Source organism: Passer montanus, unplaced genomic scaffold (assembly GCF_014805655.1).
Source record: "Passer montanus isolate IOZ18808 unplaced genomic scaffold, ASM1480565v1 scaffold2, whole genome shotgun sequence".
Taxonomy (NCBI): Eukaryota; Metazoa; Chordata; class Aves; order Passeriformes; family Passeridae; genus Passer; species Passer montanus.
The window spans coordinates 3,456,806-3,469,354 of NW_024366591.1; the positions used below are offsets into that span (position 1 = coordinate 3,456,806).

The window sequence follows — 12,549 nt, forward strand, 5'->3', positions numbered from 1 at the left end:
GGATCAAGTGTGTACTGAAGCTGAAAAGAGAGATACCAAGAATAATTTATTTTGAAGTTTTTCATTAGTGAGATAGATAGTAGGGCTCAGTTTGCTAACAGAAAAATCTGTAGCTTCAGCTACTGGATATCAAGCCTTGTTTTCCTAGAAATATTTTAATACAAAATTCCAGTGAAATATATGTGATGCGCAAGGACTATTTTACCAGAAAAAATGTTGTCCAAAATATAGCTTATATACAGAACTTTCTGCCTCTCTGCAAGACTCCATCTCTTCCCAACTCCTGTTTTCTCCTGTGAGCCCTAATCTGTTTGTGACAGAGCCTCCATTGTTCAGTGCCTGCAGACCAGCAGCAGGAATTGGCTGCTGCCTGAGTTTCCCTTCATTCTGATGCAGGGAGAAGTGCTCAGAGCTGCCCAAGCACCACAGCCAAAGCTGCTGTTTGCCCAATTTCTTTGAAACATATGTTTCACAGACACCAAAGAACAAATTGGCTTCCAGTGGAGTAGAGTAGCCTAATGGAGCTGGGAGAAGAACACAATATAGGACTCAACAGAGTGAAAAAAAGGAAATAACAGAAGAATTATATGCTCTCAGAGCATATGGAATTTTTCTTACTCAAAACTAATAGGAAAATGGAAAAGTTTTCTGTTGCAGTTCCCATTTAAAAAGACAGATACATAAATATACCAGTAGAATATTGAAGAGTTTGTGTTACAGATTAAAAAGCATTATCAGGCTATTATTTATAATGAGATGAGGAAATACATAGGCAGCATCTCAATGAAGACATATTATTTATGTAAAGCTACCTAAAATATTTGTTTGACACGTAGTTTTGTAGTTTATTTTTGACAACAGTTTTTGGATTGCTCTCATGCAAATGTGAAACTACAATATTTGTTAAAAAAGCCCTGAAACCTTGGGTCCTACAAATTGTTCTCAGACGTGACACAGACTGTGGTATTGAGGCATCTCAATACAAACACAACCTGATCCACAGCAGATCTGGGAGACTTGCCATAGGCAGTAGTGTCTTTTGCAGCACCTTCACTCCCAGCTGCTTTAGCAGTGGCCATACTCCTGATTGTGTGTCTCATGCAGTATTTGCCCACAAGTATAATGCTCCATATCTAAATGCACAGTTCTGATCAATCTCTCTGTACAACATTACTGTGCCTGGGTTATTTTGATCAAAGTCTTTATCCTTCAGCTTCTGTTACCTAAGCCTCACAGGTATCTGTTCAATTGCTTTTGCAGTTACACTTCTGGAGGCTTGGGTTTCTTTTCTCTTTCCTAAAAGGAATAAAGGGCCTGGGAAATCAGCAGACAGGAAGCTATAGGTAGAGGAGAGATTAAAAATGGATTGGATACCACTAAGGAATCAAAAGGACAAATAAGGGAGTTCAAACTATGGAGTTCAAACTATCAGGACAGTGATGCACCCTCTGCTCTCTTATAAGAATGGAATTTGGTATATTTTGAACTTTTCTTCCTTGAAAGTCTCTAGGGGATATCTTTTCTTTTGTTTCTGAACCTCTACCTGCAAATAAAGGAGTCCTGAAAATTATGGTTACAGTTCTATGGGTGAGTGAATGAGAATATGGAATAGTGAGAGAAGAGCTTGAATCAGAGGGTGTAAGAACTGACACCATTCTGCAAATTCACTATACCTTGTCTGACCAACTTCTGTTTTGTGAAAGATCTCCAGTTGGAGTAACAGAAAGCACTCCAGAGCTGTTTGGAAACACGTGGAAGACTTCATCGGCGTGCGTTCTTGTGCACGATAGCTCACAGGTGGATCCGTGTGATGTTCATCTGCAGGCAGGTGGGCAGTGAGGGCAGATTCTTACTGACAAATCCACTTCTACTTAGTACATATGTTCCTCTTCTCACAGTTGAGTCAGGTACAGTAATAACCAGTCCCACCCATTAAAGAAATTAGTACCTAGGAGTAGTATAGAGGCAACTGAGTTCAATCCCTTTAAAAATTCACATTGTGTGTTGTTTGAGGATTTTGTAATACTTGCAGAGGTGTTTGAAATACATAATTTTTATTTCTGGTTTGCAGTTACACTGTGTTAAGTCAGACGTGCATTAAAGTTTGGTAGAATGTCTTGTATTGGTGATGCTGTTAGTTAAGCTGTGGCCTCAAAACTATTGCAGTATTCATTTTTGAGAATGCTGGAAAAAATCTAAATACTTGATTTAGTTGTCTACTATGGAAGAGAATGAGAAGGAGAAAGATGCTTATGCTGTAGAATTAGCTGACAGAGAGCATCCAGCTGGGATAACATGCATGTGGCTGATGCTATGAGGACCACTGATGGTCACTAGGTCATCAGTTATATCCATTTCACAATTTCTACCACTTCTTGTATTGATACTAAGCACTTGTAAAGACACAGATGTAGAATATTAAGGTTTTCTCTGTGATTTCAGCAGTGCTAGGGAATGGTCAAGTCTCCTGCTGCATCACTTGTCTTTTGAGTTTTTACACAATGTGCTGTGTTAAAAAGTTACATTCTTGGTAACAGATTAGGACATGAATGTTAGTCTCTGTACAGCTGTATAGATAACAAAGATAGAGATTTATGTGGCTGTAGTATATAATCATAATTGGTTGCATTGTGTAGAAGACACTTTTGTTCCAAGTCTTTTTAAACTCCCTCACTGAAACAGTTTTTAATCTGTTATTTGTGTAGCCTCTTATGCAGCGGAAGCTTGTAGCATCCTTACGAAAGATCTTTTTGCTCCATGCTACCCCTATTTGAGTCCTGTTCCCTATTTTGAGCAGTGCAGAAGAGATACTTGCAAATGTGGACAGACTTGTTTTTGCTCTGCTCTGGCCCATTATGCTCATCACTGCCGAAGGTTTGGAGTTGTAATAGATTTCAGAGGAGCTGTCCCAGATTGTGGTGAGTTTCCTGTCACTTCTAGACTTGAATAATTAGTGCCTGAGGACTTTGTAGACAATCAGCAAATAAAAATTAAATCAATACAATCTTTTAAATGAGAGAAGGATTAATTCTAATTAAGTGTAACCTTTTGCACACAGGACAAGGTTCTTTTTTTTTTAAAGAATTTTCTGTCAAGACAGAATTTGTACCAGCACTTTTAGGGAATTCTTCCTTTATAATTTCCTTTCTGTAGTTCTTTGACTTATGAAACATTATAAATATTTTTAAAGTAGTCAGAGGACTTCAAATGTGTACAGAATTCAAAATATGTCAGTCCTTATTATATGGCATTGCATATTTCATACTCTATAGATATTCATGAACTGCATAAATAGATTCTTTTCCTTGTAGATGCTAGGTTTATCTAATTCTTTAAGTGAACAAAATGAAGAATTAAGTATTAAGCAGTTTTAGTTGGATTGTCTGCTTCTGTCTGACAATCTCTTGGCTTATTCTCTTGCTGTCAGTGACACTGAAATACACAAAGTGCTGAAGCAAGTGTTGAAACTAGGTATTGTTATTTAGTTTAAAATGAATAGACAATTATAGAATATATGTATCTTTATAGATAAAGGTGATGTCTGTTAACTACTACATAAATCCTCACACGCAAAGGATAATATTAAATTCTTTAGCTTGTAGTACATTTTAGTGATACAAAAGATATTGATAGGGTATGATGGGCCCTCACATATATTTTCAAAACAATATAGAATTGGAAACCCTATCAAACAACCTGAAATTGACATCCCTGATGTACGTCTGGCTCTGTTAACAAGTCTGAGAATGTTTTCTAAGGAGCATTCAAGAATTTAATGCTTAAAAAATTCAAGAATTTAACATTTAGCAGTTGTCACCACATCATGTAATTATCTGTGTTTTAATGCATGATAAAGACTAAGTTGGTCCAGTTTACCCGTCTTAAGCTGGAGTATCTGTATGTATATCTGACAAGGCTGCCTTGTTTGCATTTATTAGGGCATGAATGGCTGTGTCCACATATGATGGAATGAGTCACTCAAGCCATTTGATTTTATTTTACTTTTCTGGAAATAAATATAGTTTTCTTACAGTATATTTAAAAAATCATGCTTGTAGCATTTGAAATATGCAAATCTATTAGTATTTCAAGAACTTCAGTGGTTTTTTTTAGTAGGGCTTTATAAGAGACAGATATATAGCTATATACATATAAAAAGACAATTTAATATGGTATTGTGCAACATCTGCGAAGTAGATGTTTTATTTAAAGCTTTTAAGCATTTTATTTAAGGCTTTTAAGATTTGCTTTTAAGGTGCTGTGCATTTCCAAAAGCCCATGCACAAATGCCAAGTGTTTTCAGAGTTAGAGGCAAAAAGGCTTCAGCTGTTCAGTTTCCACAGTGTAAATCTGGATTAACTGCACAGACTCATTGCTCTTGTTATTACTGTGGATTTACATCTGTGTAGTTTACACAGCATAGTGCCAAGATAGCAATTTTAGTGGAATTTAATGTGATTGGGAACAAAAGAATGGAGATGTTTATCAGAAAACTGTTGGGAGGTCCTTGAGTCTCTTGCTCTGTAATTTGAGAGATTTGTTTCGTTTGGACAGCTCTTTCATGTGAAGACACAAAGGAGTACAGTACTTGTGTATCTACCTGTGGCAGAACCTGCCAGGCACTGTCTGTGCCAGAGGCATGCAGCAGTGATTGCGTTGAAGGCTGTGCTTGTCCCTCTGGAATGTATTTGGATACCAGGACTGAGCGATGCGTGCAGAGGTGGGTAAAGTTGCACTTCTGATAGCCGCATTCACTGTGTGGTTTCAGACCACCACATTTGCAAGTCAGAGTGGAAAACTAATTAACTTGAGCCCTTGTAGATGATATGCATCTGTAAACTTGACAGGGTCTCTTGGAATTATGCAGAACTGATGTTTGTGTTGATAAAAAATAGCTTTTCTATAACATGGACACTCATCCAACATCATCAGTGCTTCTTAATTGCTACTTTCTGTCTGGTTTTTGGCATGTAAGAGATACAAAACATAAGCTTCCATTTTCCTACTGATTTAGCTTGAAGTGTCCTTGAGTTACATGGCAGTATTGAGATCAATTTCTTGCATTAAAAAAAACCAAACCAAAACAGAGCAACTGCAAAACCATTGGCTAACCAAAAACCCCTCACCAAAACAAACAAAGCAACTGAAGTTTGAACAGCAATTAAATCAATGGGAATTTTGTCTTCTTTTTTGAGTTTGGGTTAATCAGTTACATGTTTTTCTTCTATTCCAGAAATGAATGCCCATGTTATTTTCAAGGAATTGACTATCCCCCTGGAGAAAATGTCATGACCTCTTTAGGCAAATGGTAAGATACTAAGTTATGTTTTCACATAACTAAATGGTATCATTTTTAAGAGCTCTATCAAATAATTTTGGCTAGTTTGTTGGGTTTTCTCTTTGTTGTTTTAGTTATTTTTAAATGAAATCTACAGAATAAACCTGCATCAGTTTTCTGTGTTTGACACAAGACCTTTAGAACTTAAGCTTTGTAATGCAATATATTGAAGTGCAAAACAGAAAGAAAAGCCACAATAATTTCTTATATCCATACTAATGTGGAGAGCTCCAGAATAGCACAGACATTTCCTGACTGTCCATAGATCTTCATTGCTATTCTCCTTCCGTTTACCAGATTTTAAATCCATTTATGAAGAATTATTAAGAATCTATCTTCCACTAGAATAGAATCATTATAAAAGAGCAATGTGGCTTTTATCAACTAAGAAACAACACAAAAAACTATCAGCTACAGCCAATGGTAAATAAGCATCTCTGTTCTTGTTCCTTACATTTGGCATTTGTTCTTGTCCTCTTGCTCTTCCATTTGCATCTTTGCAGTCCTGACACTAAAGAAGAAAGCTTGTTAGGTGATCCTGGCTCCTGCCAGCTGCATACTTTTCAACAGTTATTTCTGTCTGGAGAAGGTTGAGTAATGTGGACTACAAGGTCTGTAAATAACAAGCTTTCAGAAATAATATCTGAGCTCTGCCTGCCTATATCAGTTGTTACAGCGCTTAATTAAAAGCAGAGCAGACGGAGTTGTCTGTGATAGATCAGTGTAGTTCTTCAGTTTGTTACAAAGGCCACATTAGAGATTGGTGCTGTCAGACTCCTGTTGCAATGGGGGCACTCAGTAAGCACACACAAACTCCTTCTCACTCTTGTCAGCAGTCCATAAATACTGACTGTTATAAATCAATATCTTATTCATCAAGATAGCTTATTTTTTTACATTAGGGCAGATTCCCTGGAGTGTGCCAGGCAACCCACTATATGAGGCCCTGCAAAGGCTGGGTGCACTGTTGCCTGCCCTCCCAAGGTGTTTTTGTTTACAAAATGTGCCAAACAGCCCTGGCAGCCAAGAGAAGGGGCTGCTCCTGGTAAATGTTTAATCCTCCTTCTCGGAGGTCCAGTTCAGCTAATTTTGCTGAACCCATGTGATGGATATATGGTTGAATGCACATCATGTGATGATCCACAGATGTAGTTTTTTAAAAAATTGCTGTAGACAGAAATCCTCTTCATGTTGATTTCAGTGGAATTGCTTGGGATCTGGCAGCTTTTTTGTTAATAAAATTAAAATCTACTAGTTTATAACTACAAGGATTTTAGCTGGAATTGGAGATTTGTGTCTCCCACCTAGTCACAATTTTTACTCGAGGTGTTTTTTAATAAGGCTATATACAGATCTGTTGGGTGGAAAGGCTTTCAAATGCAGAGGTACAGACTGTCAGCTCCTGTGAATTGCCTTGTGCTAAGTAATGCATTAGGAATCATGTAGGAATACTTGTGTGGATGAACTGGAAAAAAATGCTATGTGATGAAGTCTTTTTTTATCTGTCACTTTCTATTAGAAACAATTATGATCTTTATGTTCTCCCCATCCTTTATTCCTCTCAATTGCTTCCTATTTGGAACTTCCCACTTTCAAACTGGAATTTCTTGTCTGTGGAATGGCTTTTCTGCTCTGTTGCTTTCAACAAGTTCTTTAAAATATTTTCATTACCTTTGAGTTGCCTCCCTCTCTGTTCCTTTTGGTCCTCCTTTTCCTCTTGCCTGAGTGATACTGTGCAGTCCATGAGTGCTTTTCCTGCAGGGCTTTGGGGTCCATACACAGCTCCAAATGTGCTCACAGGGAGGCTGTAGCACATCAAGAATTTGATTCTGAATCTGCTGACCAGCCATAGGAGTCCTGGGGATGCTTTAGCCAAAAGAATGGGAAAGTAGTGCTGGATTTCATGGCCTCAGGTTCTTTAGTGCTGACCAGGATCTGAAACTCAGCCCAGCACTGCTACAGTTTTCCCTGACAATGAGCTGCAATAGGAGCTGCTACCATTTTAGAAAAGTACTGGACTATTTTGGCTCAAACTAGAAAGGACCAGACAGTGTTAGTTTTCTCAGTGCTTCCCTGCATCCAGTATCCTGTTAGGTTGAGTTTTATGCAGCTTGGAACTGTTTCACGCAGGGGAAATGTGTTTTGGGGAGCAATATGGGGGCATATTCCTGTACATATTTTTTTTTGTCAGCTCATGCATCTTAACTCCTAATAACATTATGCATAAAGCAAAAGTTTGGAGTTTAACTAATGTTCTTAATGAGTTAAGGCAATGCTTATGCACAGTTACAATGTTCAGTGCAGACATTTACAAAATTATTTTCTATTGACTTATTCTGCATTACTAAATAGAAGATATTAATATATTTCAGTGCTTCCTGTCTCTCAGTACATCTTTGTGTATTTCTGTTGCAGCCATTGCAGGGATGGACTAATGAGCTGTGATAACAACATAATAGGTGAGTGAAGGGAGAGGGAAAAGATACTTCAAAGCCAATGAATAAATTTCCTCCAGTCTTGGTGGAACCCCTTGTCTGAATTAAAAGATAGTGCAGTGTGTACAAATTAACTTCTGGAAGGGGATCCATAATTATCTGTGTTTGAAAGTAATGTTCCTGCTTTGTACCAGCCTACTGTACCAGCCAAAACACTGTTAGGTCTGAGCAACATTTTTTCTCCCCAGTATTTTAAAATACTAACTTTTTTTGCTTGCTGATGCAGGTAAACTTAGCTGCATGATAAACAGCAAACCTTCAGTAGGGCAAACAAAGGTTAGCTTTACCCCAAATAATGAGGAGAGGCAACTGAATGTTACTAGTACTGCTGGATGTTATAATCTCTGTTACAAATCCTTACTGCACACATTTACAGAATGGAAAATTTCAACTGTGAAGACTAAAGCATTGGTCCATTTTCCCCCAGCACACAGCTGCCCAGCTGGACAGATTTATATTAACTGCAGTAACCCACAAGTGGATCCTGAACTCAGCAGAGAGAGGACTTGTGAGAATCAGCTGCTAAACCTCACTTTCTCAGCACACCTCCCTTGTGTGTCAGGCTGTGTCTGCCCACCAGGGTGAGTACAAACAGATTTCCATTTTCTGGTGCACAAATGTGATCGAGTAATTAATAAAGTTGGGACAATTTGAGATCTCAAAGGCTGGGCATCAAACTTGTGAAGGCTTACCCCACAATACTGGCTGTTGAAGTCATAATAAATGCTAAACCAAAAGACAAGTGGAGTTAAATACTTCATAATATTATGGTCGAAAACCCAAGAATATAGAAATGGCATTGAAATAATTTTATTCAGTCTGTTGTTACAGTAGAATCGTGTTTGTCTAGATTTGTTTTTAAATATATAACCTCCTATTTCAATATTTGGCTGAGGGAGATAAATTTATTTATTCATAGGCATAATTTTCAATACTTTTTTTTCCCTCAAAAGGATCTCTGAAGTCTTGGGGATTTATGCTGATAATGTACATGGAATTAAGCACTGTATTGTTGAGATAATTTGGATTACAAAAATACTAATGTGTTTGTTATTCTAGTCTTGATGTAATCTAATTTCTTAAGCACATAGCCTGAAGTTTTTTTGTGTTATAACTCTGAAATAATTTGAGCTGTTGAAATAGCTCAGCTGAAGTCTGTGTACTCATACTGAGTGATGTGTAGATAGCTCTACCTCATGATAAGATATTGCTACTCAGGATTTTGGGATTTTACTTTAATACTCAGAAACATGAAAGATGAAATGGTTGATATGATATTGAACCTGTAATTAGTGGCACTCATAGTATGGTACCATATGGAAAAGTGCTAGGGTAGACTTGGAAATTAACTGGAGTCAGATATTGTCAGAATTGCTAAAACTCACCCTCTTGGACCAGGCTGGCATCTTTCAAGGCTGCCTTCAGCAGCACTGTATGGCTGGCAGCTCAGATTGTATAAATTTTTATTCTCTGCTATTTTGCTGTGCATAACCTCTGAGTTTGTGATCTCTACTGCTTCCTGATGGAATTTAGGTCTAGAACGTAAGCAATTAGTTTGGCTTTTTTTTTAGCATTGGAAGACTCAGTGTCAAGTGTTGGTGATCCCAAAACTCTGATAATACGATTTTATGGTTGTAAGAGGCAAAGTGTTATGATTTCCTAGGGACAAAACCACAAAATTAAGATGGTTTGTCTTTAATGTAACTTGAGCAAACTGTATTCTTTTCTACAGTATATTGCCTGTAGAGATACTAATACAAAATTATTTGGGTTTGTTTTGTTGGGTTTGTTTGGGGGTGTTTTGTTTGGTTTTTTTTTTTGAGGATGTGCACACCACAAAATTAAGATGGTTTGTCTTTAATGTAACTTGAGCAAACTGTATTCTTTTCTACAGTATATTGCCTGTAGAGATACTAATACAAAATTATTTGGGTTTGTTTTGTTGGGTTTGTTTGGGGGTGTTTTGTTTGGGTTTTTTTTTTTTTTTGAGGATGTGCAAAGAGAGGCTTTTTTGTGTTTCAGGATTTTGTCTTTGGTGCTGCTTAAGGCAGAACTAGGAAATAGTGTTGCAAGCCTAAGGTTTGAATTAGGAATGTCAGTCTGTACTGATGAAGTAGAAATTTAAGTCACTTACAAACTTGTCAAAACTGGTATCTTTTAAATATTCAGCTCTAGTAGTCCTATATTGCTTATGGGTTTGTTTTTATTTGAGGTTGCTTTAAGAAAAATGAAGATGATACTAAAGGTGTGGGGTTTTCTGGTGTGCTTTTGGAAAGGCAAGAGACTTATGCCGTCTATTAACTATGCAGGTTTTTTATTTAAGTAATGACTCTTAATTGCTTAGGAATTTTAGTAAGAGATGCATTTGATAGAAGTTGGATATGAAGAGCCCTAATGTTTTAAGTCAGTCACTGAATTCACACTACAATGATTCATGCTGCAGATTGAGCAACTTGGAGTCAGAGCCAGTACAGCACAGTAATGAAAAATTTTAAATTAATTTTTGGAAGAGAAAAATGGATAAAATACCATCACCTTTATACAGTACCTCATCCTGTGTTCATGTCCTTTCAAGCAGTGCAGGATTCAAATGCACTGTGAATTTATGCAACTTGGAAATCCCTTTTCTAGGCTATCAGTTCTTCGTGGTGAAATAGAAAACTGAGGTGACATTGTCTGCTTTAAAAGGGTAAAACAGCCATGGAATTCCTTTGATCTTAACATTAGTTCTTTACCTGAAATAATAAGTTTCATTCCTTTGTTCATGCTTTTGTTCCTGCTTGAGAGCTTGCATCAGTTTATCTTGATTCATTACATGAGAGCTAGGTTGATTTAAATAGAAATGAAATCAGTTTAATGGGTTTCATTTGTTGAGTTAGGTAAAATAATTTTAAAAGTGGGTGCAGTCAAGTGACTATCATGACTAAGAAACCTGTTGGTGGGAATGTAGGAAGCTACAGTTTTTTTGAGGTAGAAGGACCTTTCTGATCTGTTTTGTGGGGTGATTATTCCTCAGTGATACTCTGAAAGGTACTTAACAAAAGGAACCTCTTTTCACAGAAGGAAAGGAAAGAACCTCTTTACATAGAAGCGGTGTTAAGATTTCAAGGAGGAAATATTTTTGTTTTGCAGTGCGTTTTTCTAGTATCTGAAAGCTGAAATATTTCAAATACTTCTCTACTCATGGCATCCCTTTTTTTTTTTTACTTACAGTGCATCTGTGCTTCATTCCTTGCCCTCTGCTGTCAGTAAATCAGATGCAAGTAACCATGCTTAAGTAAATACGTGAATTTACAGGATATCATTCTATGGGTTACAGTGTTTATGGTACAAAAATTGATGACATACTTTGCGTCTATTTTAGAAGCTGTTGAAATCAAACATTAATTCTCATGGAACTCACTTCCTAATTCACCCTACTTTGCCTGACATATTAAGTAATTTTTAAGACTTTATTTATATTTTTTCTTACTGGTCTGTCACCATTTCAAGGGAAATGTTCTATATTTCAAAAGGATAAGTAATACACTCTCAGTGCATATTTTTTCAAGTACAATATTTGAATGACATTTTCTGCTTCTGGATTTGTATGAATCAAATTATTTTTCCTCCTTAACGATACCAAATGTGCATGATTTGACATGGAAACAGAACCCTTAATCAGACTGCAGAAGAAACAAAGAGAAAAGACAGAGCATAGGATAAGGAGGGGAATAAACAGTAGTACCTTCCTACATTTCTGGATGCTGTGTGACATGTGTGCTCCAAGTGGACACCTGTTGGTTTGTGCCTGTCCTATTCCATTGGTTTTCCATGGTTTCCAGTCAGACCAGTAATGATCTCCAAAACAGCTTTTCTGTTCCTTGTTGCTTACAGCCTGATCTTAGTGTTGCTGTCAAGAAAAGCAGTCACTTTCCTGAAGGAATTATTTTTGTTTACCCACTTCACTCATTGACAAATTTTTACCCTTTGACTGCAGCATAGGCTGGATTTTACTGAGCTGTATTCATAGGGTGTATAGCACAAAATTTGTGCTATATTTGCAATATATATATATATAATTTTGTGGGGTTATTATAATGGTTGGGGTTAATTAGATTAGAGGTGTTTTCCAACCTTGATGATTCTGATTCTAACAAGAGCCCTGTCACATTTTTGAATACAGTTGCTTTAATTTGGACTGAGTGATTGTTTAATGACATACATCAGTATTTATTTTAGATCATGTTATCCATTCCTTTATCCATTAGCTGAAATATTTAGCAATTTCCATGTCTATTTCATAGTAATTTCATCTTGCTTGAAAAGCCAAGGCCCACCAGCCTCTAAATATGAATAACAGATACAAGTTCTGAGAGTTATGTCAATAGCTTGAAATACATATTGTCCCAAATGCAATTAGTAATGGTTTTTGCTTCTATTAGATCTTCATCATTTTTTCCCTTTCATGTTTTTGTTCCCTCTCTAAAGCTGTGTTAAACCAACCACTATACAATTATCAAGCAGTCTCTGCTAACTTTGCAGTATTTTGAAACTTCATTTTCAAAATTTTCATGACTTTTTTTTGAACTCTGAATCATAGCCAAACTTCTCTTCCTAATCATGCTTATAGAACTGGCTGTAATTTTCTCCTTGTTTCAGTGACTTTTGTTTTCCTTTCCATGTGAGTATTGCAAGAGAATAAAAAGTTAATTCTCAGCTGGCTACTAGCAGGGG

The 12,549-nt window shown here is 36.8% G+C and overlaps 1 protein-coding gene across 1 annotated transcript in view; it reads left to right on the forward strand.

Annotated features, from left to right (window-relative positions):
- Nucleotides 1–12,549, forward strand: part of OTOG (otogelin) — a 94,342-nt gene that overhangs the window by 25,501 nt on the left and 56,292 nt on the right. The window contains exons 18-23 of the mRNA XM_039707665.1: nt 1,704–1,828; nt 2,706–2,918; nt 4,555–4,720; nt 5,234–5,308; nt 7,754–7,797; nt 8,261–8,414. Of these exons, the coding sequence (XP_039563599.1) occupies nt 1,704–1,828; nt 2,706–2,918; nt 4,555–4,720; nt 5,234–5,308; nt 7,754–7,797; nt 8,261–8,414 (777 nt within the window). The remainder of the gene's footprint in view (nt 1–1,703; nt 1,829–2,705; nt 2,919–4,554; nt 4,721–5,233; nt 5,309–7,753; nt 7,798–8,260; nt 8,415–12,549) is intronic.